This window comes from Narcine bancroftii, chromosome 3 (genome assembly GCF_036971445.1).
Source record: "Narcine bancroftii isolate sNarBan1 chromosome 3, sNarBan1.hap1, whole genome shotgun sequence".
NCBI classification, from domain to species: Eukaryota; Metazoa; Chordata; class Chondrichthyes; order Torpediniformes; family Narcinidae; genus Narcine; species Narcine bancroftii.
In genome coordinates, this window is record NC_091471.1 from 99,132,824 (window position 1) to 99,158,714 (window position 25,891).

Sequence of the window (25,891 nt, forward strand, 5' to 3'; positions counted from 1 at the left end):
CTATAAACCTGGATGTAGATCTAAGGTTAAACTTGAACAAGAATGACAACTTTAAATCCATCTTTCTCCAGGCCACCCCAACTTTAATTAAAAGTCTTGGATCCAACATTTTGAAATCTGTAGTGCTTTCAACTAATTCATCACTGCGTGTGTTAGCACTTGGTGGAGAAGCATTTCCCTCATTACATGTACTGAAAAACTGGTGTGCAGAAGGAAACAAAACTCAAATTTTCAATCTTTATGGGATTACTGAAGTGTCATGTTGGGCCACGTGCTACAAAATTCCTGAAGAAACCCTGCATTATGCCAGCGGGTAGGTCTACTTATTGTGATCCTCATTGGGTACATTCTGGGTCCCATTGTGGTACCAATGCATATTAGTAAAACATGAATTGTTCTGGTACTAATTTTTGAGTTAAATGTTGGTTAGGTTACCTAATAATAGCTTTATTTGTCTTTCTATTTTCTTATGTTCTTTTAGTGACCAGTTTCCAAACCCAGAGTGCCCCAGTAGCTTTTAACAGCCTACAGAACTGGGGGAAGGGTTTTTCCTGCAGTGCAAAATATATTTAAATAGTTTTTACATCTTTGACAAACAGTGCTATCAACTGGAACCTCCAGCAAAAAATGGGAAGATTTAGCTCATTCAAGTTCAAGTTTATTGTCAACTAAGTGTATGTATGCAACCTGACGAAACAGCACATCTCCGTACCAAAGTGCAGGCACACAGTACAACCCAACACTCAAACAATATATATAAACATTGTGATCCTAAATAAAAATAATTAACAGGTATCTACAATTGTTGAACAGCCTCACTGACTGCAGGAAGGAGCTGTTCTTTATGCTCCTCTACTTCTTCCTTGAAGGTGGTGTCTCCAAATCCCCTTTTCCATTAGCATCCCAGTTAATTAGCTGTGCAGTGTCCCAAGATAGGAAGCCCCTTATGCCGTTTCTACTGGGCCAACTCATTACTGGGGATCAGAGTGTTCTACCTTCAACTGGAAACCGGTGAATTTCTGCTGTCCCTTTTCCACTGGTTTTATCAGCACGCTGGCATCAGCTGATGCTGGGGATATGAGTAGGGGTTGAGGTGGCTAATCCTCGGCATGAAATGATGTCATTTGACGACGGCATGCTGACACTTTTCTTTTTCCACTGGACCTTGTCCCAGTTAATTCCTTGGACAAGGTACCAGTGGAAAGGGGGCTTAGAATACTGCAGGCTGTACGATAAAGGTCCTCAGTAATTCTCTGGGCCCTCTTTAAGCACAACTCCCTGTAGATTTCATTGATAGAAGGAAAGGAGAGCACAGTAATCTTCTCAGCAGTTTTAATTACTCTCTGTACTGACCTCCGATACTGGCCACCATACTGTCAAGTAACTATGTTACTATTTTCTCCCTCGATAAACTTGAGATCACCACTTCCTTTAGTCTTGAATGTTGACTGACCATTTTTGCCCATGGATGCTACCTGATCTGCTGAGTTCCTCCAGCTTCTCATTGTTACCTGACTATCCTGACATAAATAGAATGTTACTTCAAAATCTATCTCTTTAAAAATAAATTCCTGTGATCCATGTCAATATAAAATTGCTTATGTCTTGATTGTAATTTGGGAATGATTGTTATCTCTGTTTGCATTTTAGATATGAAGCCCAAGTGCCTTTAGGATTCCCTCTTTTAGGAACCATTTTGGATGTTGTAAATGACTCTGGCCAAGTAATCCAGGAAGGAGAAGGGCAGGTTTTCATAGGTAGAGACTCTTTCTTTTGGCAACTTTATTCTGAAATAATTATTTTGCTGCTGGTTTTTCCCTTATGGAAGGAATATATTGCTAACAGTAATATTTCTGGTTGATAACATCAAAGTTTTACCATTCATAGCCGGTCTTGTTGGTAAACAGTGCTGTTCCATGCAGAATTCTATATTTTGGGGTCTTGCATTAATGTAGAAGTCCTAAACTTGCAAGCATTCCTTTCCTTGGTAGGTTCATTGACCATTGTAAATTGGCCCAAGTCTGTAGAGTAGTGCAAAATCTGGGGGGAGTAGATGAGCATGAGGAGAAAATAAAACATGGAATTTATGTCGGATGAATGAAAATGGGTGAATCGCCATGCAGTCTCAGTAAGCCAAAGGGCCTGTGTTGATGCTGTATGACTGACTCAAATTCCCAGGAAAGTTTATTCTGTAACTGTGAGAGCTTGTGACAAATTTAAAGAAGCTGGAATGTGACTTTAACTCTTTGACAGGGGGTGCATGATATTATTTAGGTATGTGATGGTGAAGCAGGACAACGCACGTGTTGTAAAATCATATCTTCAACACTTCTCTTTTTCTGTACATGCTGATATCTCCGAAACCCCTAAAACTAGAATAATTGTTGATAGAATGTCATTTTCTGCACTTGAATGAAGGTCAACAGCATTTCACAGAGCTCTTGACATTTGTGCTGCTCTTTAAATATTAATTGTCAGTAAAACTCCTCTCCTCAGACCTTGCGATTGAAGGAAGATCATTGGTGAAACAGGTGAAGGCCATTACCTTAAGGAGCTCCTTCGGTTAAAATGACTGACATTCAGTATTGTTCATCTTCTTTCTTTGTGCATGGTAGAATCCCAACCATTGAAGTGTTTTGCTCTTAATTCCACTTTTTTAAAATTAGAGTTCCTTAATGCCATGCATGGTCAAATGTTGCCCTAATTTCAAAACTGTCATCTTGTCCCACTTTTTGCAGTTCAGCTTGTTAGATCTATGCTGTGATAGTTCTTGGAGCTGAGTGGTTCTTGTGAAACCCAAGCTGGGCATCACTGGGAATATTGTTGATAAGTAATTGCCATTTGATAACATTTTCAATAATATCCTCCATCACTTCAATTGGATTTCTTCCGTGTTTTCAGAACATGACAAATCTGGGCAGTTTTTTCATATTACGGGTGTTACCTTATTGAAACATCTTAGCTGTAAGAATGGCTAGCTCTAGAGTTCAGGTTTTCAATTCTGCAGCTCCGATACTGACTAGTCCCTTAGCCTTTGCTGTCTTCAGTGCAGTAACTCATTTCTTGATTTCAAATGGAGTGAATCAGACTGACTGAAGGTCAACATTTTTGATGGTTGAGGTTTCAGGAGGAAGCTTTGATGGATCATCCCTTGGCCCTTTGAGCCTCTTTATTTTGGAATCCCATAATTTCAGTCAGGTTAACCTTGCCGTGGATAAGCAGAGTTCTTTCATTTCACCAATTTACTTGGCAATGTAACTGAAAAAGATACACTGATATTTTATATGCATTTACCTTTACACATATTATGATTTCTTATGCATAACTGGAAACATATGGTGAGTTTCATAACATCACACATACTGTATATATTACCTCTTTAGAAGAAGCATATTAATACCCAAGCAAGTGGCCATATAAATGGATGAGCAACATAATTCTAAATCTGTTGTTTATAAATGTTACATGTCAGTAAATTACATTTGTACTTTTATTCTTATCCAGGTGGTAAAGAACGTGTATGTTTTCTAAATGATGAAATAACTGTGTTCCCGGGAATTATGAGAGCCACTGGGGACTGGGTAATGGTTAAAGATGGACAGATGTATTATTTAGGTCGTAAAGACAACCAAATTAAACGTCATGGGAAACGTGTAAATCTTGAAAGCATACAGCAGGTAATTTATTTCTACCACATAAGATACAAGTAACACTTGCTTAAGATAGCGTGGTTACTGAAGGCCTCATGGATAGAGATCTGCTCATGTATTACCAGAGGTTATTAAAGGATAGAAAACAGAAAGCATGAACATGTCTTTTTCAGTTTGATAGAATTACCATTTGGGTGCCACAAGGAATAGTGCTATTCATTCAGATATTTTCAGGTCATATCATTAATGTCAAAAAATGTAATTTTTTTGGAGATGGAATCTTGGTATTATTGTACACAAAGCACAAAGGAACTGCATGTAGGCTTTTCTTGTGAAGTGATTGGGCAAAAAGACTTTTAATATACTGCAAAATCATCAGTATCTGGCACCTACGGGGATTGCGGATGCCAGATATGCAATTTTTCAGTGGCCTGAGACACACTCTTACAATGCCTAACTAATATACCTGCATTAAGAATAAACAGTTTAAAAGACTGCAAAATGTAAAGCAAGTTGAAAACTAAAATCAGGATTGTAGTCCTTAATTATGTATAGTTCACATTAATCAGGTCATTCCTGCAACTTAGAGAATTTAAATTTAAATTTGAGTCTCAGTTGCTGGCGCTGTAACAGTGTTGCACTAACTGCTGCGATAACCATGCCACCGTCATAATTAACTCCCCCTCCCCCAAGTTTACAGATAAAGCCTTACTAATATACTTATGGCTAATAAAGATATAAATTCTTTCTAGGCAGGGATAGGGAGACACTTTTGGAAAGTCGCCCCAGCAGCAAGCGGCATCAACTGGCTCTTCATCTTGGGCGCTATCATTTTAATCAAACCCAACTTTATTGAAACAGCTGCTGCGGGCAGGGCACAACTGGAGCGCTCCGCTGGCTGAATATTTCCTCCCATCTACACTAAGGGTTGTGTTGCTTTGGAGAACATTTGGTTTTACAATTTTAAACTTTTATTTAAATTTTTATTTTTTAAATATTTATTTATTTCCTCTTTTTTTTTTTGCCAGTTGCATGAATTCCAGATACTGAAGATTTTACTGCATATTGTATATAGCTTAAATGAGACCTCCTTTGAAGAATTGGGTAACATTTTGGGATTTGTTTAAGATTTTATTGAACTTAATGATGAAAAAAAAAACAAATGTATTCTAAATAATTCTAGGTAGCTGAAAGCTTGAAACAAGTGGAAGCCTGTGTACTGACTAAATGTGATCAGGAAAAGCTGATTCTGTTTGTTGTGCCCAGAGGCTCACCTGAACAACAGAACAAGAGTTCCACTAATTTCTGCAGAGGAGTCCTCTCTGATCTTGGAAAATTGGTCCCTTCTCATGCTATTCCAGATGATGTTGTCCAGATCCGTACAATATCGTTCACAGCTCATGGTAATTAAATCACAATTTATTTTCTATTTAAGATTTTGCCTCATTCTTAAATGTGATATTTCAATGTGCATCGTTTGTAAGTCTTATCCAAATTTTGGCTGAGGGAATGGAGCTTTGTTTTGAGAGATACCAGACAGATTGGGTTCTGAGAACAGCACAAATGCTATATTAGTGAAGCTGGTTATTTTTTTATTATTATGGAAACAAAATTGCCCAATTTACTCAGTAGGTCATGTAGTGTTTGAACACAGAGAAACTGAGCTACCCATTGAAGTTGATGACCTTGCAAAAGAAGCAGGAAAATTTTAAAAATCAAACTATTTTTAAAGTTGAGAGAAGGTGCAGTGGATAGAATGAACAGAATGTTTATGGCAGCTAAGAGAGAATGCTGAAAGTTTGTTAATTTCAGCTGATCACCCTGAAAGAGCTGTAAGTAGATAAATTATAATAATGGAAGTAATTTTAATTGTACTAGAACTGAGAGATGCAAAACACACCAGTTGAAGGAAATCTGAAATAAGAGACTGCTGGAAAAACTCAGTAGTCTGATCAGAATCTGTGATGATAAAAGAACAGTTAACATCACAGGTTGATGACCTTTCATTAGAACTGGTTGCTTCTAGTCTAAAATGAAAACACTAATTCTTTGAAATAGTTATATTCATTGCCTAGTCAAAGGACAAAATGCTGTTCTTCAAGTTTATTATTGGCATCTTGCACTGCTCCAGTGAAAACTAAAAACAGTGCGCAGGAAGGAGATGGATTGGGTCTCCCTTGGGGATTGCTTCTGGAAAGCAATGAATCCTTTTGCATTTGTTTTCTCTGATATAGAGAAGACCATATTATGAACACCAAATCTATTGCATTAACTGGTTAAAAAGTGCAAGTGAATTGCTGCTTTGCATGAAAGGAATGGATGGATCTCTGGCTAATGGAAAATGAGGAGGGAAAAGGGCAAATTTTATGCAGTGACACAGCTAGTTGAGCTGCTTTCTTGCAGCTCTGGTGACCCAGATTCAACCTTGACTTCTAATGTTGTCCAGGTATAATTTACATGTTCTCCCGATGATCACAGGGTGCATGGGAGTGATAGAATCTGAGTGGGAGTGGAGAGAATGTGGGTGCAGTAAGTCACAGGGAAATGGGATTACTCTATGAGATGGCATAGCTCGATGGATGAAATGGCTTCCATCCAGGTTGTACACTGATACAAAGGGAAATTTTCTGTAATTTCATTGGAAGATGCAATGAAAAAGGAATTATTATTCTTGGAGATGAAAGAGTGATTAAGAAAACAGTCCCTTGGGAATGCTGAAACAGGAGAGGATATAGTTGTATCGTTTTCAAGGTGGTGGAAATTATGGAGAATATTGAATGAAGAAATTGATTGGGTGGAAGGTGAGAACAAGGTAAAATCAATCCATAATCTAGCTAGGAAGAAGGTGGTTAAGAACAGAACTGCCAGAAAAGGGGTAAGAATGCTTGATACTGCATACAACTTTGGTGGTGATGAATGTGCAGTTAAGTATGTATTTCAGAATTTTTGGTATAATATAGGAGTTGTCATCAGAACAAATGCTAAGGAGCTGGTGGAATGGAGTGGAATCTTCATAGGAAGCACATTAGGAGGACGTGCAGTCAAGACAGCATTTGGAGTTTGTTGGCTGGTAATGGATTTTGGTTGCTGCCCTATCCAGTAAGATGGCAGGAGAGAAGTGTCTGAGATGGACCATGTGAAAATGAGAACAGGGTGCAAAATAGAAGCAAAAGTGACATTTTTGTGTTTCTATAAGATGCAAGAAACAGCACCAATCCATTAAGAAAGATGAGAAGTGGGTACCTGAGTAAGTGTGATGTAAGGAATATTTCATCTAGAGTGAAAGACTCCTTATACTGCAAACAAATAGGCTCATGGGTCCGCCATGTCTAGGTTAATAGTATCTATACTAATCTCAATTGCTTACATTAATTCCAAATCTCTCTATGCCCGGCGTGTTCAAGTGCAGGGCATCCCTCTGGTCATTCCCTTCAATTACAAGTGTACCATTTGGATAATGTTGGGGAGGACGACTTATCAGGGACAAGGCATGGCAATCAGGTCTCAGGCACAGAGTCTGGCCCTGTGACTAAGAAGGGAAGGGAGGAGAAGATGCAAGCTGTAGTGATAGGGGATTCCATAGTTAGGGGGACAGATAAGAGGTTCTGTGGAAGAGATTGAGTATCCTGGATGGTATGTTGCCTCCTTGGTGCCAGGGTCTGAGATATCTCAGATCGAGTTCACAGCATTCTCAGGAGGGAGGGTGAGCAGCTAGATGTTTTGGTTCATATAGGAGCCAATGACATGGATAGGAAGGGTGATAAGGTTCTGCAAGAATAATTCAGAGAGTTAGGCACTATGTTGAAGGACAGGATATGCAGAGTTGTGATCTCAGGATTGCTACTCATGCAATGTGCTAGTGAGCTTAGAAATAGGAGGATGTTGCAGCTTAACAAGTGGGTAAAGACATGATGCAGGAGGGAGGGCATCAGGTTTCTGGATCATTGGGCTCTCTTCCAGAGAAGGTGGGACCTGTTCCAATAGCATGGTTTGCATCTGAACTGGAAGGGGACAGTACCCTTGCAGGAAGGTTTGCTAGTGTTGCTCTGGTGGGTTTAAACTAGATTTGCAGGGGAATGGGAACCAGAGTGCCAGAGCAGGTATAGGAGTGGAGGGGGGAAAAGATGACATGAAAATTGCATGCATCGTTAGAAGGGTTGTACGTGGTGGAAATGTTCTTGGGTGCATATATTTCAATGCAAGGAGTATTGTAGGAAAGCCAGATGAGCTTAGACTCTACAGCGTGGATTGGCATGTGGCCTTGTGGCCATTAGTGAAACTTGGTTGCAGGAAGACCAGGACTGGCAGCTCAATGTTCCGGGTTTGGGAGGAGTGGCATTGCTCATCAGGGAAAATGTCTCAGCTGTGCTCAGGCAAGACAGACCAGAGGGCTCATCTACTGAGGCAATATGGGTGGAGCTGAGGAACGGAAAAGGTATGACCACACTCATTGTATTATAGACCACCCAGTAGTCAACGAGAATTGGAGGAGGAAATCTGGTGAGAAAATAGACGGCTGCAGGAAACAAAGTTGTGACAGTGGGAGATTTTAATTTTCCATATATTGACTGGGACTCCCATACTGTAAAAGGGCTGGGTGGCTTGGAGTTTGTCAAATGTGTTCAGGAAAGTTTTCTAAATTAATATATAGAGGTACCAACTAGAGAGAGTGCAATAATGGATCTCCTATTAGGGAATAAGACAGGACAGGTGACCAAAGTATTTGTAAGGGAGCATTTTGGGTCCAGTGATCATAATGCTATTAGTTTCAAGTTAATTATGCAAGAATAGGTCTGGGCCTCAGATTGCGATTCTAAATTGGAGAAATACCAATTTTGAGGAAATGAGAAAGGGTCTAGAATGTGTGGATTTGGGAGAAGTTGGTTTTCAGCAAGGATGTGTGAGATAAGTGGAAGACCTTCAAAGCTGAAATTTTGAGAGTACAAAGTTTGTATGTTCCTTTCAGGATTAAAGGCAAGGTTTACAGGTATTGGGAACCTTGTTTTTCAAGGGATATTGAGGATCTGGTTCGGAAGAGGAGAGAGATGTATAGCAGGTATAGGCAATATGGTATAAATGAGATGCTTGAGTATAAAAAATGCAAAAAAAACCTCAAGAAACAAATTAGGAAGGCTAAAAGAAGACACGAGGTTACTTTGGCAGACAATGTGAAGGAAAATCCCAAGTGATTCTACAGGTATATTAAGAGCAAAAGGGACAAAATTTATCCCTTTGAAGATCAGAGTGGTCGGCTTTGTATGGAGCCGAAAGAGATGGGGAGATGTTAATTTTGTTTACATCAGTATTCACTCAAGATAAGGGACAGAGTTGTGGGAAGGAAGGAAAACATGCAGTGAGGTCAGGTAACCTATTAAAGAGGAGGAAGTGCTTGCTGTCTTAAAGCAAACAAAGGTGGAAAAATATTCCCTTGGACCTTGAGGGAGGCAAGTGCAGAAATTGTAGGGGCTCTGGCAGAAATATGTAAAATGTCCTTAGCCGAAGGTGTGGTGCCAGAGGATTGGCAGATAGCTCACGTTGTTCCGTGTTTCTAAAAAAAAGGCTCCAAAAATAAGTAGAAATTATAGATCAGTGAGCTTGATGTCAGAAGTAGCTATGTTATTGGAAGTTATTCTAAGAGATCAGATATACAACTATTTGGATTGCCAGAAACTGATTAGGAATAGTCAACATGACTTTATGCTTGGTAGGTCATGTTTAACTATTCTCATAGAGTTTTTTGAGGAGGAAATGGGCATTGTTTGGTTGTGTGATTGGAAGAAGTGAGTTGAGACAAAGGATAGAGAAACACAAAAGCTAGAATCTTGGGTAGAAATCATTATCAAGGCAAAGATAATTTATAAAGGGAAAATAAGTTGGGGGAGGGATCCAAGAGGTGATAGTATCATAAAGAATACTTTGTTTATTGTGAGGTTAAGCACAACTAGATGAAGGAAGGGGGATGTAGTTGGATTGGTCAAAAGGGCCTGCAGGCAATCTTGGTGATGAATGGAAATGTTGTGGGATGGATCTCGATAGTGAAAATGAGGATAGAAATTGTCAAAGTGGCAGAGGGCATCAGTGGTGTCAAAGATGTGATTGGCAAGACTGTGTTAACACGATATTCTGCATTTCTGTTTTACTTTGCTTACCTGTTGTACTTACAAATGGCTTGATTTGTCTGGATAGTATGCAAATAAGTTCACTATCTTAGTACCTGTGACAATAATGAATAGAATTGTTGAATGGTTTAATTTAACAATTTATATTGGGAGAAAAAAAAGTCATGTTTGGAAAAAAAGTTCTGTAAAACAGGTACAGGTTGAAACAGGTACTAAGTGGATCTTGAGATGGATGTAGAAGCATGAATGGCATGAAGACAAATCTGGAGGTAGTGGGGAGAAAATTTTGAGGGGGAAATTAGTTAAATAACTGGGAGGTGGGGTGCAATGGCTAAGGTGGAAAGAAAAGTTAGAAGAGATATCAGAATGCTGGCACTTGGTCTCTGATGGAGAGGTTAGTTCAACATGGAGCAGCATTACCCTTGTGGCCACTTTTGATGTCAATTAGGGTAGGTGCTTAGTGAGCAGAACGTGGTAGTTCATTAAGGGAATAGTGCAGTGAAAAATAAATCAGTCATTGTCATGTTGGCACTTAGTGATGAATGGATCTAGAGAGGATGAATGTCCAGAGGGAAGCATCTGAGTGGATCAGGAACGGGGTAAAGAATCCTATCTAAAGAAATGAGTGCAGGGGTTGGAAGCAATGGAGAAATAACTCATTGTCCTGTTGGCCTCAGAATTCCTTATGATAATAAGGCTTCAGCTGAGGACTGCTCGTTTGCGATCAAAGAGAAGATCAGAAGGGGTAGTGAGAGCAAAATTCAACCAGTATGATTGAGGGAAAGATGAGTCAGGTGAAAGTGAACAGGGAGAAAGATCTGGAAGAACATTTAAAACTTGATGTTTGCACTCTTTGTCATCTGAAAGCAAATAGAAAATTATTTTGTTGAAGCACTGAATTTGGGAAAGAATAAAGTGGAGCTATGGACTAGGTAAATTGTAAATGTGTTAGTTATAATGATGTTGGCATGATGGATCACAAGATCTTGGGCAGATGTATCTCAAGATATGATATGATACAAGAAATATTCTGTCCTCTCCTCATATCCCATCTACTCAACTTAAAGCATATTTTCTACTTTTCCTAATTCTAATGAAAGTTCATCAACTTGAAATGTTAGTTTTGTTTCTCTCTTTACAGATGCTTGTGATCGAAGTATATCGAGCATTATGTTATGGGCCCAGAGGACCCCAAAACCCAGCAGCAATAGATATTCATCAAGACAAATGGTTACTTAAACAAAAGTTGCTTTTAATTATCTTTAAACATGAAAACAGAATCACACTTTAACTTATCACTATTGACTTAACAAACCTAACTTAACCTCCTTCTAATTCTATGTGCATGTGTCTGTAATGTGTGTGCAAGTTCAGAACAGTTCTTTGGTTCACAGTCCAATCTCACTTCTCATTCCTCCAAGTTCACTGGTTGCATGCAATTCTTATACTGTGCACAGAATTCAACATTTATAAAGTTCACCAGGCTTTGGTGCTTGAAAGGTAAATGGTTACCATTCAGAAGGTTCTTGTCAGTTTTCAGAGAGAGATTTGTTGTTCCAGGACACCCACAACTGATTTACTTCCATCAGCCACTTCAGTGTCTTGCTGACGAAACTTGCCCCCCCCCCCCCCCACCCCAGGGTTCTCCAGATGTTAACCTCTTTCTTTCAAGTCACCACAGAGTGCCTTTTTGTTTCTCTTATTTCAAGTGAAACATTAGACAGCCAGTCCTCTCCTCTTGCATGAACCACAGGGGCTTTGACCAGGCTGAACTAAGCACTCACAACCCATCTTTCAAAATGGAGTTTTCCAAAAGCTTGCCAGCTTGTCCTGTTCCAGTCCCAGTTGCTGCTGCTGAGTATAACATAGTAGAACAGATCTGTGTGTGTGTCTCGCTCTCTCACACACACACACAGAGAAAGCCTGTTTAACTTTCTCTACTTGCAAAACCACATGAACCTCCAAGAATAGCAAGTTCTCCTCCAGACTGTCGGAGGCTCCAACAATCTCTTTCATCTGTTGTCTTTTTGTAATCAACAATCCATTAGTGAATTCTCTTGGGCACTCTCCAGAGTTTTTGCAAAGGCTCTGAGGCCCCGATATGTCTAACATTAGCAGAGCTCCAGTATTTTAAATAATATGTTTTAAAGTGTTTGTATGTGGCCTACACTAACAAACCTGTCCCAGTTTATCTCCCAAAAACATATCTATATTCTGTCACAATAAAAACAGGATCAAACTTTAACTTATTGCTATTAGCTTAACCTCCTACTAATTCTAAGCACACACATATGTAATGTGTATATGTTCAGGAAAGTTCTTTGATTCACAGACCAATCTCACTTCTCACTCTTCCAAGTTCACCAGTATTAGGCAATTCTTATACTCTGCACAGAATTTAATATTTATGTATTTTCGCCAGGGTCTAGTGAAAAGGTAAATGGTTACCACTCAGGAAGATTCTCGTTGGTTTCAGAGAGATATTTGTTGCTTGTTGGACACACACAAACTCATTTCCCACTAGTGTCTTGCCGAAGAAACTTTCCCCAACGGGCGTTTTCCGAATGATAACCTCTTCTTCCAGGCCACCACCGAGTTCCTCTTGTTTCCCTTATTTCAGGAGAAACACTCTAGCCAGCCACTTCCTCTTGTAAGAACTATAAGGGTTTTTCAACAGGCTGAACTCAGAACTCATAATCTGTCTTCAAAATGGGGTTTCAAACAAGCAGACAAATTGCCGACACCAGAATCAGTTTCTGCCGACACCAGAATCAGTTTCTGCCGACACCAGAATCAGTTTCTGCCGACACCAGAATCAGTTTCTGCCGACACCAGAATCAGTTTCTGCCGACACCAGAATCAGTTCCTGCCGACACCAGAATCAGTTTCTGCCGACACCAGAATCAGTTTCTGCCGACACCAGAATCAGTTTCTGCCGACACCAGAATCAGTTTCTGCATCTGTTGCTTTCAAAGCAATAATCCATTTACTCCACAGCATCAGTCCAATTAACACCTACTTGTAAAGTCTCCATAGACATTCTTCAATGTTTCTGTAAAGTCACTGTGGACATTATGTCTCTCCTTATGCATAGCTCTTACATTTTAAATGAGATGACTTTTGTGAAGTGTTACTGTCTTTTTTTGTGGTGACCTACACTAAATCTCTCACAATGCATCTCTTTTAAAGACATTTATATATAATATAACCCATCACAATGATCTATTTCAAATTTCTAACATTTATATCTATTTACTTTTTTTATTTGGCCATAAATTTGCTTCAACCTCAAAAACTTTTTTTTTTGCCTTGCTCGCTCTCTCTGTATCTTTATCTTTTTAAAATATCACCTCTTCCCTTTCAAGAGCAGTGATATGCTGGCGTTCACATACAAGTTATCTAAAATGCACACTTATTATGGCTTTGTATATCTTTATCGTTGCCATGTTGCTTCAGAAAATCTAAATATTTTGTAGATTTCTTTATTCATTTGCACTCGCAACTTATAGCGTCAATATGAGTGAGCTAGGTTTCTGATTCATTCATTTCATTCTTTCGCTTGAATATATGCTCCTTTCAGATGTTTGTTTCAGAAGAACTCGTAGATTGTGAATGTATTCTGCTATTTCCTATTTCATGGAAGTCAAGTTATTAGTTCATTTTTTGTTTATTCTTTTACCAACTACTTTGTACACTTGCAAATATGATTTTGAACTTCATTTTTGTCTCAATTGCATATATCCAAAATGTCCAGTTATTGTTAGAAGAAAAAGCTGCTCAAAGTTTGTTTCTCACCTATGCTCAGACTAATAATGAGAAAGCTTTTGATCAACATTTCTTTTTAAGTATTATGAGATTTTGGTGATGGGATTGCATTTAATTTAGAAATATTGCCTACCATTCAATTTACAGAATTTTGATGTCAGCTGAATCTACGCAAGGTACAATCCACTTTAAAGACTCCACATAATTTCCTGCTGAGCTCTTTTAGAAAAAAAACTCTCCTGAGAGATCTCATGACAATTTCTAGTTTAATATTTGGTTCTAGACTTTTATTGGTCTTCCCAGCACTTGTATTTGACCTTTATTTACCCAAAATTGTAATTTAGCAACCAATCATTCTTGATCCTTGTTGTTGGCTTCTATTTTGATAATCAGTCATTTATTTCTATCAGACGTGGTTCAGTCTCTTGGTTGCCCCAGAACAGCCCAGTTTATTTTCCTCTCACTGCATGCTTTTCTAAATTCAAGCCTTTCATTTCATTATTTAGCACTTTCTTTTGCCAAACAAACTGCATTCCATTCAATCAAACATCTAATCAATTATATTTGAATGGTCAGTGAATTAATTATACTTGGAGCTTCGAATTGTTTATGTAGACCTCTGGATAGCAGTCTTGTAAATTAACAGCTGATATTATTTCACTCAAACTGATATTCATTTAATACTTTTTTCATTATCTGTTAAAAATAGGAAAAATAGATCAAACTTCTTTGATTCAGACGTATCAAGAAATGAAAAAGGCTAAAAACTTGAACTCTGTCTGCAGGCTGGGGAGAAAAGAAATTTGGGAAGGTATTCATCGGCTTTGGAAAGTAAGCTTTTTAAAAAGTTACAATCATTAGATCACTTTTCATTTATATTCATACACTAGAGAAAAGATAGTGGACCTCAATCAAATTTTTAAATCATTCATTCTCAAAGAAACAGGAAGATCGCATTTAACTGTCATGGTTGATGTGTTACTCGTCTCATTGAATCCAACATGGTACAATATACATATGTGCAAAATTCTTACTTGCTGCAGTTGAGCAGATACTTATAAAGAGAAGCTATAATAGTAAACTAATTGAATTAAAAGAGACAATAAATACGTAAGATAGATAATAAACTCAGTAATCCTCGTGCAAAAAAATACTTTAATACTATTTTGTGTAACATTGCTTAATTCTTGAATATAGTGTAGAGTGTACAATATTTGAAAATGAAATTCATAGAATAGTTACAGAACAGCCATTTGGTCATTGGGTCTAGGCTGATTGTAAGAACAATCCCAGTTAGTTATAGTCTGTCATCCTCTCTCCATAATATGGCAAGCTTATCTTTTTCTTTGCTTATACAGCTGCATTTTCAACCCCTCAGATGATTCTGTCTCCACTGTTTTTCTGCAAGTGCATTCCAGACCCTTAGGCTCGTTTCTTACTATGTGGCTGTGGGCTTTGGTGGTGTCCCAGAAGGCCTGTTTCCGTTTGCGCATACGTTAAAACTGGCACCATTTATGGTGCCCGAGGAGCATGGTGGTGCTTGGCCCTGGCGGCAGCAGTTTCAGCCTGGGCCAGCGTGTGCACCAGTAAACATACACCATGGAACGTGGTGACGCTTGCGCTCTCAGCTTGGCTCCGGCAGAGAGCAGTTGAAGCTGGGGCCAGCATGTCCACCAAAGGAGCACGTGTAGGCAGTTTTGCGCACAATAAGTATTCCCCAGCCCAGATCATCAGTTGGCGATCTGAGGAGGGTGATTTAGGCGGCAATAATTTCTGTCAACCGATAGGCTAAGTTAAGTTACTTTACATGAACCATTAAATCAAACGTTATTGGAATGTTAGAACGGAAAGTTACTTGTTAAAATTAATTGGTATTTACTACAAATATTAGCACTTTTGTGTTTATTAATAACAACTGTTTAGGCTTTGTTACCGATTATTCAAGAAATGCGTCACAGACAAACACCTAACTTAGCCTTCAAATTACTATTTTTATTGGAATGAAGTCGCTATATTAGTCAAAATAAATTTAGTCAACATGAAACTATTCTTTTACTGGAACATTTGGATTGCTGTAAAGTGAAATTGAATTGTATTTAAAGCAATATGGTGGCCATTTTAGAAATGTAAAGTTGCTCTGCAGTTTGTAATCCACATTCATTGCCCTGAGTAGTGGACAGAAAAAGAGTTTGAAACTTCTAATCTATAAGAAGAGGATTTTGTTGTCACGTTGGTAAAGCCATTTCTTTAAAATCAGTGATATTGTAGACAGATGTTGCAGTGAAAACTCGCTTGAATAACAGCAACACATTAGAACCATCAAAAGCGGTAGGCTTACGTCTGTGGACTCCTTCTGTGTATTTATGGCAAGTTTTGAACACTGTTTGGATTTTCTGCCGCTAATCCAATAGGGACTGTTGAATTGGATTGTGTTGTGCATGCTTGGTGCTCCACCTCAACGGACGGTGGAACAAGATGAGTAAAATGGCTGCAGCTACCGCAGGCGTAGGTGTAGAGTAGCAAAGTATTGAAGATATGAGGGTTGCGGATCTCGGAGCAGAACTAAAGTGTTGGAGGCTAGATACAACAGGTGACAAGGGTGCTCTCTTCGCTAGACTGAAGCTGGCAATTGAAGAAGAATAGGCAGCTTCGGTTGATGAGAGTAAAGACTCCGCGAAAGCTCTGCAGATGACATCAGCTAATTCTTGAGTCAGTGGTACGAAAAAGGCTAAAAATGTATCACAAAATGTCAACGAAGAGGATGAAAGGGAAGAAAACGAATGATTTGAATTTGTAAAGGAGTCAGACTTCCGGCAACAACTGACGTACCAGAAGTAAATCCAGCACAAAACAGTGTTATAGCCTCGGTTCAGACGAGTGGTCTTACTGTGGCCGGTAACGGCAAACTCTCAATAGTGCCTGTACAAATTAATGCCAAAAACAGGAATGCAACAGTATGTACACCTGCATTTCTTGAACCAGGAAGCAGGATAAGCAAAAGAAGTTCCAAAGTGGGCTCCAGGACTTCCCGTTCTTCAAGTGCCTCATGTTATATGTGTGGCAGATGATGTTTGTTCTTCTGCGCCATCATGTTGAAATAACAAGACCACATCTGAGTGTCAGCCAGCGAAAAATGTTTATTACAGTGTTATCAGGCTTATTATAGACACACAACATGTGACCTGGCGTCATGACACCTGATGTGGTAATGACCTCATGACATAACTACGTTGAGTAGGCCAGGGCTTCTCAGTAGGCCTACGAATGCTGCTGAGTCACTATGCCTCATGGCTTTAGTGGCTAGTTGCCAGTAGATAGGAGGCTGTTATGTTTAACTGTCACAAGATGGGAGCTGTTAACACTGGTTCTGCCCACTCCCTCCAAGTGTACCTCTGCATATAAATAAATATGTATATATCAAAGCTAAGGCCAAGTTGGCTGCTGTTCAAACTGAAAAAGATGCACCTTAGAGGAGCAGCTAAGGATGCAGCAAATAAAGTAGTGAATTGAACAGGAGGAGTAGCTAAGGAGGCAATGAATGGACCAAATAAAACAGCAAATGGGATAGGAGGAGCAGCTAAAGAGAAAAAGGATCTGAAATTAAAACTTGTTGCTAAGAAGGGTGAAGTGAAGGTACTGACAAATTTAAAAGGATCTGTTGTTCGAAGCGACGTATCTCAGGGGTCTGATGGTAAGATGTCATCACATGAAATGAGAGCATTTGATGGTAATGCAGGACCTTTTTGTACCACAGTCACAAGGCATGGACAAATCCTCCCCAAGCATGAAGTTGCCGGGTCTTGTTCACCAATAATCACCCCTTTTAACAGAGATGTCAACAGGATTCAGTTATGAAACATGATGAGTTATGGGAACAGCAAAAGACTGTAAATAAGAAATTCACTTATGAAAAAAAGAAAACAGATCAATGTGAAAACAAATTAAAGGGTTTTAAACTAATATTGAAGGAATCATTTTCATCAACATTGGATGAGCTTCAAATTTCTGAATGTCAACATCTCCAAGGATCAGTTCTGGAGCCTCCACATTGATGCAATCACAAAGAAGCTCACCAGTGTCTATAATTTGTGAGGTGTCTGAGGAGACTTGGTATGTCACCGAAGACTCTTGTAAACTTCTATAGGTATACTGTGGATAGAATTCTGGCTGGTTGCCTGGTATGGAGGCGCCAACTCTTAGGCCAAGAATAAACTCCAGTGGGTTGTTAACTCGGCCTGCTGCATCACAGGCACAAAACTTCACTCCATTGAGGACATCGGTGTCTTAAAAAAGCAACCTCTATTATCCTCGAAGATCTCCACCACCCAGCCCATGCCCTCTTCACTCTGCTACCATTGAGAAAAAGGTTCCGGAGCCTAAAGATGAGCACTCAACGGCGCAAGGACAGCTTCTTCCCCACTGCCATCAGAATAATCAATAAAGCATAGACACTGCCTTACTTTTCGTGCATTTTTTAAAAAATAGTAATGTCGTAAGATGGCTTTAATTTGAACATTTGCATTATGATGCCTCCGCAAAACATCGAATTGCATGACTTGTTAATGACAATAAAATTCTGATTCTGAAATGAAGTATTAGAAGATGTTGCAAATACTGCTGGATTATTCCTGTGTAATTGAATCTGAGGCAGGGCTAAAACAAATGACTGAGAACTAAACGGAAAGTAGCTTCTGTAGCCCAGAGGTCACAGCTGACAAGGTCAATGAAGAAATCTTGCAACATGTTTCAAAACTGGAGAACGCAGAAAATTACGCTGATGGAATAAAGGATCATATGACTGACAATTTGGTCCAAATGCCTTCAGAAAACAAAATTTTGAAAGGGGTCTTGGAAATATTGGATAATCATGAAAACAATAATCAGAAAGATTTAATTGTAGATAGAACTTCCAAAGCCAGAGAACAGAAGACAAGAATAACTGCTGAGGAAATGAATACAGTTGAGGAAAGATTTCATTTTATCGATGCAAACGGTTGAAAGAGGAGATTCATCTTTTGAAAGAGAAGTCATTGGTTGATAACACAAGACAGTTGACTACAGAAAACAATTAAGAATGTATCATGAAGACCCAGCTAATAACAATGCAGAAAGAGAGGGAATTATTACATTTTAGCAATGTAAGAAGCAAGATGAAGAAATTCAGACACTTCAAGTTTGCTACAGCAGGGCTGACCAGAGTTACCAATGTATCACGCCAGCTTTTAACTCCAGATCATGTTTGTAACTTCTCGGAAGATATTGAGAGAATTACTTTCTTATCGAAAGAGTTGAATTCAGGGAGAGTCTAATAAAAGGCTTCAAAATAAACTGTCAGAAAATCAGACTGAATTGGAAGTTGCAAAATCAGATCTGGGATTGCAGGAAAAGACAGAAGCCAGAGTGGTTGAAAAGGCTGCAGTTCTAGTTAAAGAAATTTGTAGGAGCCTTAAGTGGAACCAGTCTACTTCTTTACAGAAGGATTCTGTGGGTGTTGATGAGTTTAAAGAACTAATGTCATTTGAATCTTACCTTATCCCAGACCAACTGGAAAAGAAAGCAAAGGAAGAGCAAACCTGTTGTAGGGAAGGTTTAAAGAGACCAGTTGATTAAAATCAAGAGGATCAGATAAATCTTCAAAATCTGGTTTTAAAAGTTCAAGTTCTTACTATGAGAAGCAGAATGCTAGAAAAAGGAAGAAACATGGCATAATGAAGATGTACCTTGTGGTAAGCTCAAAAAGAAAACTGTCTATATTGTCTGAGGAAGATCTAGGGTTTACTGATTGATGAATGTAATTTAAGAATTCCACAACAGATGAAGGAACTACAATAAGTACAAATTGACTTTATTTTGGTGGATTTTTGTATTTTGTACTTTGCCCACTACACAGACTGCAGAACAGTGGTAAAGATGAAGAAAGAAGATTTGTGTAACATTTTGAATGTCATGTAGTTAATTATTATATAATTGATTGTATAATTATGTGATTATTATTAGAGACAATGAAGACGCTGTTTACATCCGGTACCGCACGGATGGCAGTCTCTTCAATCTGAGGCGCCTGCAAGCTCACACCAAGACACAAGAGAAACTTGTCCGTGAACTACTCTTTGCAGATGATGCCGCTTTAGTTGCCCATACAGAGCCAGCTCTTCAGCGCTTGACGTCCTGCTTTGCGGAAACTGCCAAAATGTTTGGCCTGGAAGTCAGCCTGAAGAAAACTGAGGTCCTCCATCAGCCAGCTCCCCACCATGACTACCAGCCCCCCCACATCTCCATCGGGCACACAAAACTCAAAACGGTCAACCAGTTTACCTATCTCGGCTGCACCATTTCATCAGATGCAAGGATCGACAATGAGATAAACAACAGACTCGCCAAGGCAAATAGCGCCTTTGGAAGACTACACAAAAGAGTCTGGAAAAACAACCAACTGAAAAATCTCACAAAGATAAGCGTATACAGAGCCGTTGTCATACCCACACTCCTGTTCGGCTCCGAATCATGGGTCCTCTACCGGCATCACCTACGGCTCCTAGAACGCTTCCACCAGCGTTGTCTCCGCTCCATCCTCAACATCCATTGGAGCGCTTTCATCCCTAACGTCGAAGTACTCGAGATGGCAGAGGTCGACAGCATCGAGTCCACGCTGCTGAAGATCCAGCTGCGCTGGATGGGTCACGTCTCCAGAATGGAGGACCATCGCCTTCCCAAGATCGTGTTATATGGCGAGCTCTCCACTGGCCACCGTGACAGAGGTGCACCAAAGAAAAGGTACAAGGACTGCCTAAAGAAATCTCTTGGTGCCTGCCACATTGACCACCGCCAGTGGGCTGATATCGCCTCAAACCGTGCATCTTGGCGCCTCACAGTTTGGCGGGCAGCAACCTCCTTTGAAGAAGACCGCAGAGCCCACCTCACTGACAAAAGGCAAAGGAGGAAAAACCCAACACCCAACCCCAACCAACCAATTTTCCCCTGCAGCCGCTGCAACTGTGTCTGCTTGTCCCGCATCGGACTTGTCAGCCACAAACGAGCCTGCAGCTGACGTGGACTTTTACCCCCTCCATAAATCTTCGTCCGCGAAGCCAAGCCAAAGAAGAATTAGAGACATTACATCTTAGTGTAATAATTAGGGGCCGATGTTAGAGCTGAAGCCTTTGTTTTTTACCTGTTGTGTCGGCAGTGTCCTGGGATCTGTAAGTAGGCCTATTCTGTTGGCACATGCGCGAAGGCTGGCACCATTTATGGCGCCAGAGGAGCATGATGGCACATGCATGGTTGGCGTGGCCCTGGCGTCAGTAGTTTCAGCGGGGGCTGGTGTGTGCACCAGTACACATGCGCCACGGAGCATGGTGATGCATGCACGCTTGGCTCGGCCCTGACAGCGAGTGGTTGGAGGTTTTGTGTGCGTTAAATATAGGTTCCCCAGCCTGTGTCATCAGTTGGTGATCCAAGGAGGGTGAGTTAGGCGCTGATAATTTCTGTTGACTGCTATGTTAAGTTTCAAGGTGCTTACATGGACTGTTAAATTGAATGTTGTAGGGACATTAGAACAGAAAGTTACCTGTTAAGATTAAACAGCACCTTGCTCTTGTGCTGTTTGTTCCTAGTAATAAAGCCCAAGATCCACTTTTTCTCTCATTGATATTTGCTCCACTTGGCCTCACTTATTTCCCAGTTTTCACTCCAAGGTGTTCTGTGCTTTTGGTGAAATTAGTCCAATCATATGTGACAGTTATCAGCTGGTGAGCATCAGGTAATTAGTGGTCATAGTATCATAACTTTAGAATGAAAGTAGAATGATTGCAAAGAAAAATAGTTAATTGGAAAAGGACCAAGCTGAATGGGATGTGAACAGAACCAGCTTAGGTCAATTTGGAATAAGAACCTTGTGAATAAAACTGTAATTGAACAATTTATTGCATTTAATGTGAATTTTTAGCCATACTCTATATTCTCGTGAAAGGGAAGGGTAGGGAAGTTCAAGCTAGAGTTCCATGGATGACCACAATTTTCACTCTTTCAGAATATTTTTTCCCCCCAGCAAATAAAGAATTACAAGTAAATTAAGAGATTTGACCTCTATTTAGCACAGTGACATCGAGTGTCTTCTATGCACCATCATGCATCAGTATTATTTTGTTGAAAAATGTACCCACCTAAACTGAAAACAAAACAAATTCAGCAGTTTTGAGTTAATTTCTTCATAATATTCAACATAGAAAAAGTCCCATTAAATAAAATACATATTTATAATTATTAATCCAGAAAATATTGTTCAGTGTGTTAAACTTCAATTTATGTCTTGTTTATGAGATGTGAGTTTTGTCAGCTAGCATGTATGCTTCTCAGCTGCTGAGCCTACTCCAGTGGTCACCGTCCTGTAGGGGAGTCTCCTCTGCTTTTTCTCAGTGGATGGTGTTCTCCCCATTTCTACTGCCCTGCACTGGCCCACTGCTCCCCAGAGTCTGCAACCCCTAATGGCTGCTGCCGAGCGCAGGCTCCGCAAATCATGGGCACAGACCCATGGTTGCGGGGTTTTAGTTTAAAAACATTATCGGCTCTTTAAAAAGTGATAGGTGCATGAACGTGCAGGGAATAGTGGGATCACATGCAATTAGTAGAATTTGCAATCAGCAGAATTTTAGTATAATTTGAATATCATGTTTTGTGCAGACATTGGAGCTGAGGTGCCTGTTCTTGTGCTGTACTGTTGTATGTTCTAATAGATGAATTATCTGCCTTTTGGTATAACTAATGGAATTACAGATGTAGCACGTGGTCCATTCTGTTTCCTTATGCAGTTTTGTGTTTGCAGGTTGTTCTCGATCTTCCAGAAGATATGACAGATCCCCCTGATGATTGCATGTTCCTGTACAGTGGAGGGGATTCATTAAAAGCTTTGAGGCTTGTAGAAGAAATTGAGACACTTGTCGGACAAAAAATACTCGGACTCACTGAAGTCATTTTAAACAGCTCATTTCTAGACATTTACAATTATATTAGCAATAAAATGCCTTTTGAAGTTGAGAACAAGGAAAAATTTGATGATAAAATGAACAGAAGAACAAAGCCAAAAATCATGAAGTATAAAAGTGCAAACTTTTATTCAGAACAAATTAGCCAGTGGAAATTAACTGCCATTAATTGTTGTATTACTACTATAAGTAGAGGAAGTAGGATCACAAAGCTTCACATAAATTTAAACTCTGCAGACAGACTTGGTGTACAAGCAGCTAATTCAAATGAAAAAGAAAAGAAGGAACTTAATTGTTCTAAAACGCCTGAAAAAATGAATGTCTATGCATCGATAAATGAAGAGAAAATGTCAGTTCAGAATGAATGTCTGGAAATGTTTGAAAACCATATAGTAAATTTCTCGCACAGCAAAGAAAAATTCATTCTGGATGATCCGGCAGCTTATTGCAGAACAGTATCATTCAAAATTAGATGGAAATCTGATACTGCAAAATGTGTGGATGCATCTCCTCTCTTGGTAATATCAGGGAATAATGGTTCAGATGTCACCGTGTACATTGGATCTCACTCTCACAGGATGCAAGCAATTGATGCTCTTTCTGGAGAAATAAAATGGGAGCGGATTCTTGGAGATCGAATTGAGTCATCAGCTTGTCTGTCCAGATGTGGAAACTTTATTGTTGTGGGTATGAACCAGATATTTACTGTTTAGGCCATACTTTGATCATTGAAACAAGAATTATATGACTTTACGATACAGAATGTAAGATGAATGATCCTGTTGGCAAACTTAAATTCTCAAATATATTTAAACACTGTACGAAAACTAATTTTGAAGGTGTAGAACATATCACAAGCTAATTCAATGATTCCAATTAGAACTGTTTGTATTTTTCACGACCAATAAATAGGAGGGAATATTTTTATACACCTAAAGGAACAATAAAAATGACATTTGTGTAGCAATACCTCTATTAAGAAACCCAGAATGCTAGGTATATTTTGACATACTAAAACAAGCAGTAATTTTATTGTTTATTTTTCTAGGTTGTTATGATGGTTCCATACATGTCCTGAGAAGCATTGATGGGGAAACATACTGGACTTTTTGCACACAGAATTCAGTGAAAAGTTCTCCTGTTGTGGATCCTGACCTAGGATTGGTCTTTGTTGGATCACATGACCAGCATGTCTATGCTTTGGATATTCTTGTAAGAATCAAAGCAGCTCATCAATTTAGTACAAGTTCAAGTTTATTGTCACATATATTAAAAATGCAGTGATCAAGGTTTTGCAAGCAGGCAGAGAACAACACATATATATAGAAAAGTGCAGAATAAAAGAGAGATAAACTGGTGAAACTATCTTTAAATCTGCTGGGGTGTGATCTCACACGTGAATTTTCTCCCTGTTGGAAGGGGATGAACAGAGTGTAGCTGGAGTGGAATAAGGTTTTTAATATGAAGGCATTTATATTGGAGAGACCATTCGCAAATTTGGAGATTGCTTCACTGAGCACCTTCACTCCCTCCGCTATAGTAAGAGAGACCATTTCAATTCTGAGTCACACTCCCAAGCTCACATGTCTGTCCCTAGTCTTATGTACTGTTCCACCCAGACCACCCACAGATTGGAGGAACAACACCTCAGTTTTTGGTCTGGACACTCTCCAGCCAGATAGCAATAACATCGACTTCCCTGATTTCTGCTAACTTTCTTCCCTTTTTTCTCCTCCCCCTTTCCAGTTTTTTCATGTCTCTTCCCTCTCTATTCACCCAGCCATCCCTCCCCCCCCCGATCGCTGCTGTCCCTCCCTTCTCCACCTGTCACCTGGCTTTGTTTCCACCCCTCACCCTTTTGTTTGGATGCCTGACAACATTCTTCCAGACCTTGATGAAAAGCTTAAGCTGGAAGCGTCAGTTCTGTATTTTCACCTTTGCTACATGAAGGACACTATTTGACCAGCTGAGTTTCTCCAGCATTTTGTGAATCGTGTGTTTTACATGGAAGTATTGGATTTCATTGTGTGAAACAATGATTATTATCTCCTATAGAGCTAATTAGGCCCCAAAACCCTTGGAAGGCTTGGACACAAGAATAAGAATTTTAAATTTGAGGCTTGGTCAGACCTGGAGCAGAGAAATTAGACTTTGGATCAATTCTGATGTGGCAGCAGGTTTTTGAATGAGCTGAAAGTTTGGTAGATTGGAAAAGACTGATTGAATGTCAAAGTTCTAAAGGAACAAAATAGCTAAATGTTTTAGCAGCACAGACACCGTAGCATAAACATTGGCATGAAAATTGGCATGATAGAGGTGACTATATATTCAAGATTCATTTGAAATTTAATTTAGACATGCAGCATGGTAACAGGCCCTTCCAGCCTACAAGCCAATGCCGCCCAATTAGCCTAAACTCGCGTACATTTTGGAGGGTGGGAGGAAACAGGAGCATCAGGAGGAAACCCATGCAGGCACAGGGATAACGTACAAACTCACGACAGACAGCGCCAGATTAGAACCAAGGCTATAATAGCGTGGTGCTAACCTTACCACACTAAGGAAAACGTTTGCCAGATTTTGTGATACCTCAATTACCTGTGCTCATAGTAGGGATTATTATGCAAAATTATCAATCTAGTGATTTCAGGATTAGATTACATTCATCAAAATTCAGCTTTGAAGTACATATATTGAAGATAATATTTCAGAGGATATTTTTATCATAATTTTTGAAATAAGTTCTTGGTGACAGGATATAAGCAGTCCCTTGTTTGTTATCAAATGCTCAAAGTTTATTATTTCAAAATATTATGTTCAAAATTTTATATTTTTTTTCTTTCACTGTGTCTAGGATAAAACATGTATCTGGAAATTGCACTGTAGAGGAGGTGCAGTGTTCTCAACTCCCTGTTTAAACGAATTCCCAAGGCTGCTTTATGTGGCAACTCTTGGGGGATCATTGGTAACTGTCAATCCAGTAAGTCTATGATATACACACTACACTATCCTGCAATTTATACTGCACCATTTTCAGTTTAATTGTGAAAATGTACAACTTGCAATTAGATAAGTACATTGTATATCACGTGTATTGTAACTAGGATAGTTTAAAGACTTTGCCATTCACAATTGACAAGCTAAATTATTATTTGAATTGTAATGTTTATATTGCTCACAAACGTTAAATATTCAATTTTAGTCGGGTACATCAAAATTCCATTAAATTTTTTTGGACAAATCTGATAAGATAAGAAGGAGTTTCATTTATTTAAGTGGTGAAAGTGGAAATTAATTTGATTATTTTTCTGCAACGATTAATGAAAATGGAAAGAGAATAAGCTGTGTTAAGACTATGATTTTTTTTTAAATGCAT

General features: G+C 39.2%; 1 protein-coding gene across 5 annotated transcripts in view; it reads left to right on the top strand.

Annotated features, from left to right (window-relative positions):
- The window catches only part of aasdh (aminoadipate-semialdehyde dehydrogenase), a 49,499-nt gene that overhangs the window by 14,790 nt on the left and 8,818 nt on the right, over positions 1-25,891 (top strand). For all 5 annotated transcript variants that reach the window (XM_069924611.1, XM_069924612.1, XM_069924613.1 and 2 more), the window contains 8 exons: positions 72-313; positions 1,651-1,757; positions 3,505-3,677; positions 4,834-5,053; positions 14,244-14,365; positions 22,356-23,202; positions 23,564-23,727; positions 25,370-25,495. In XM_069924611.1, coding sequence (XP_069780712.1) covers positions 72-313; positions 1,651-1,757; positions 3,505-3,677; positions 4,834-5,053; positions 14,244-14,365; positions 22,356-23,202; positions 23,564-23,727; positions 25,370-25,495 — 2,001 coding nt within the window. The remainder of the gene's footprint in view (positions 1-71; positions 314-1,650; positions 1,758-3,504; positions 3,678-4,833; positions 5,054-14,243; positions 14,366-22,355; positions 23,203-23,563; positions 23,728-25,369; positions 25,496-25,891) is intronic.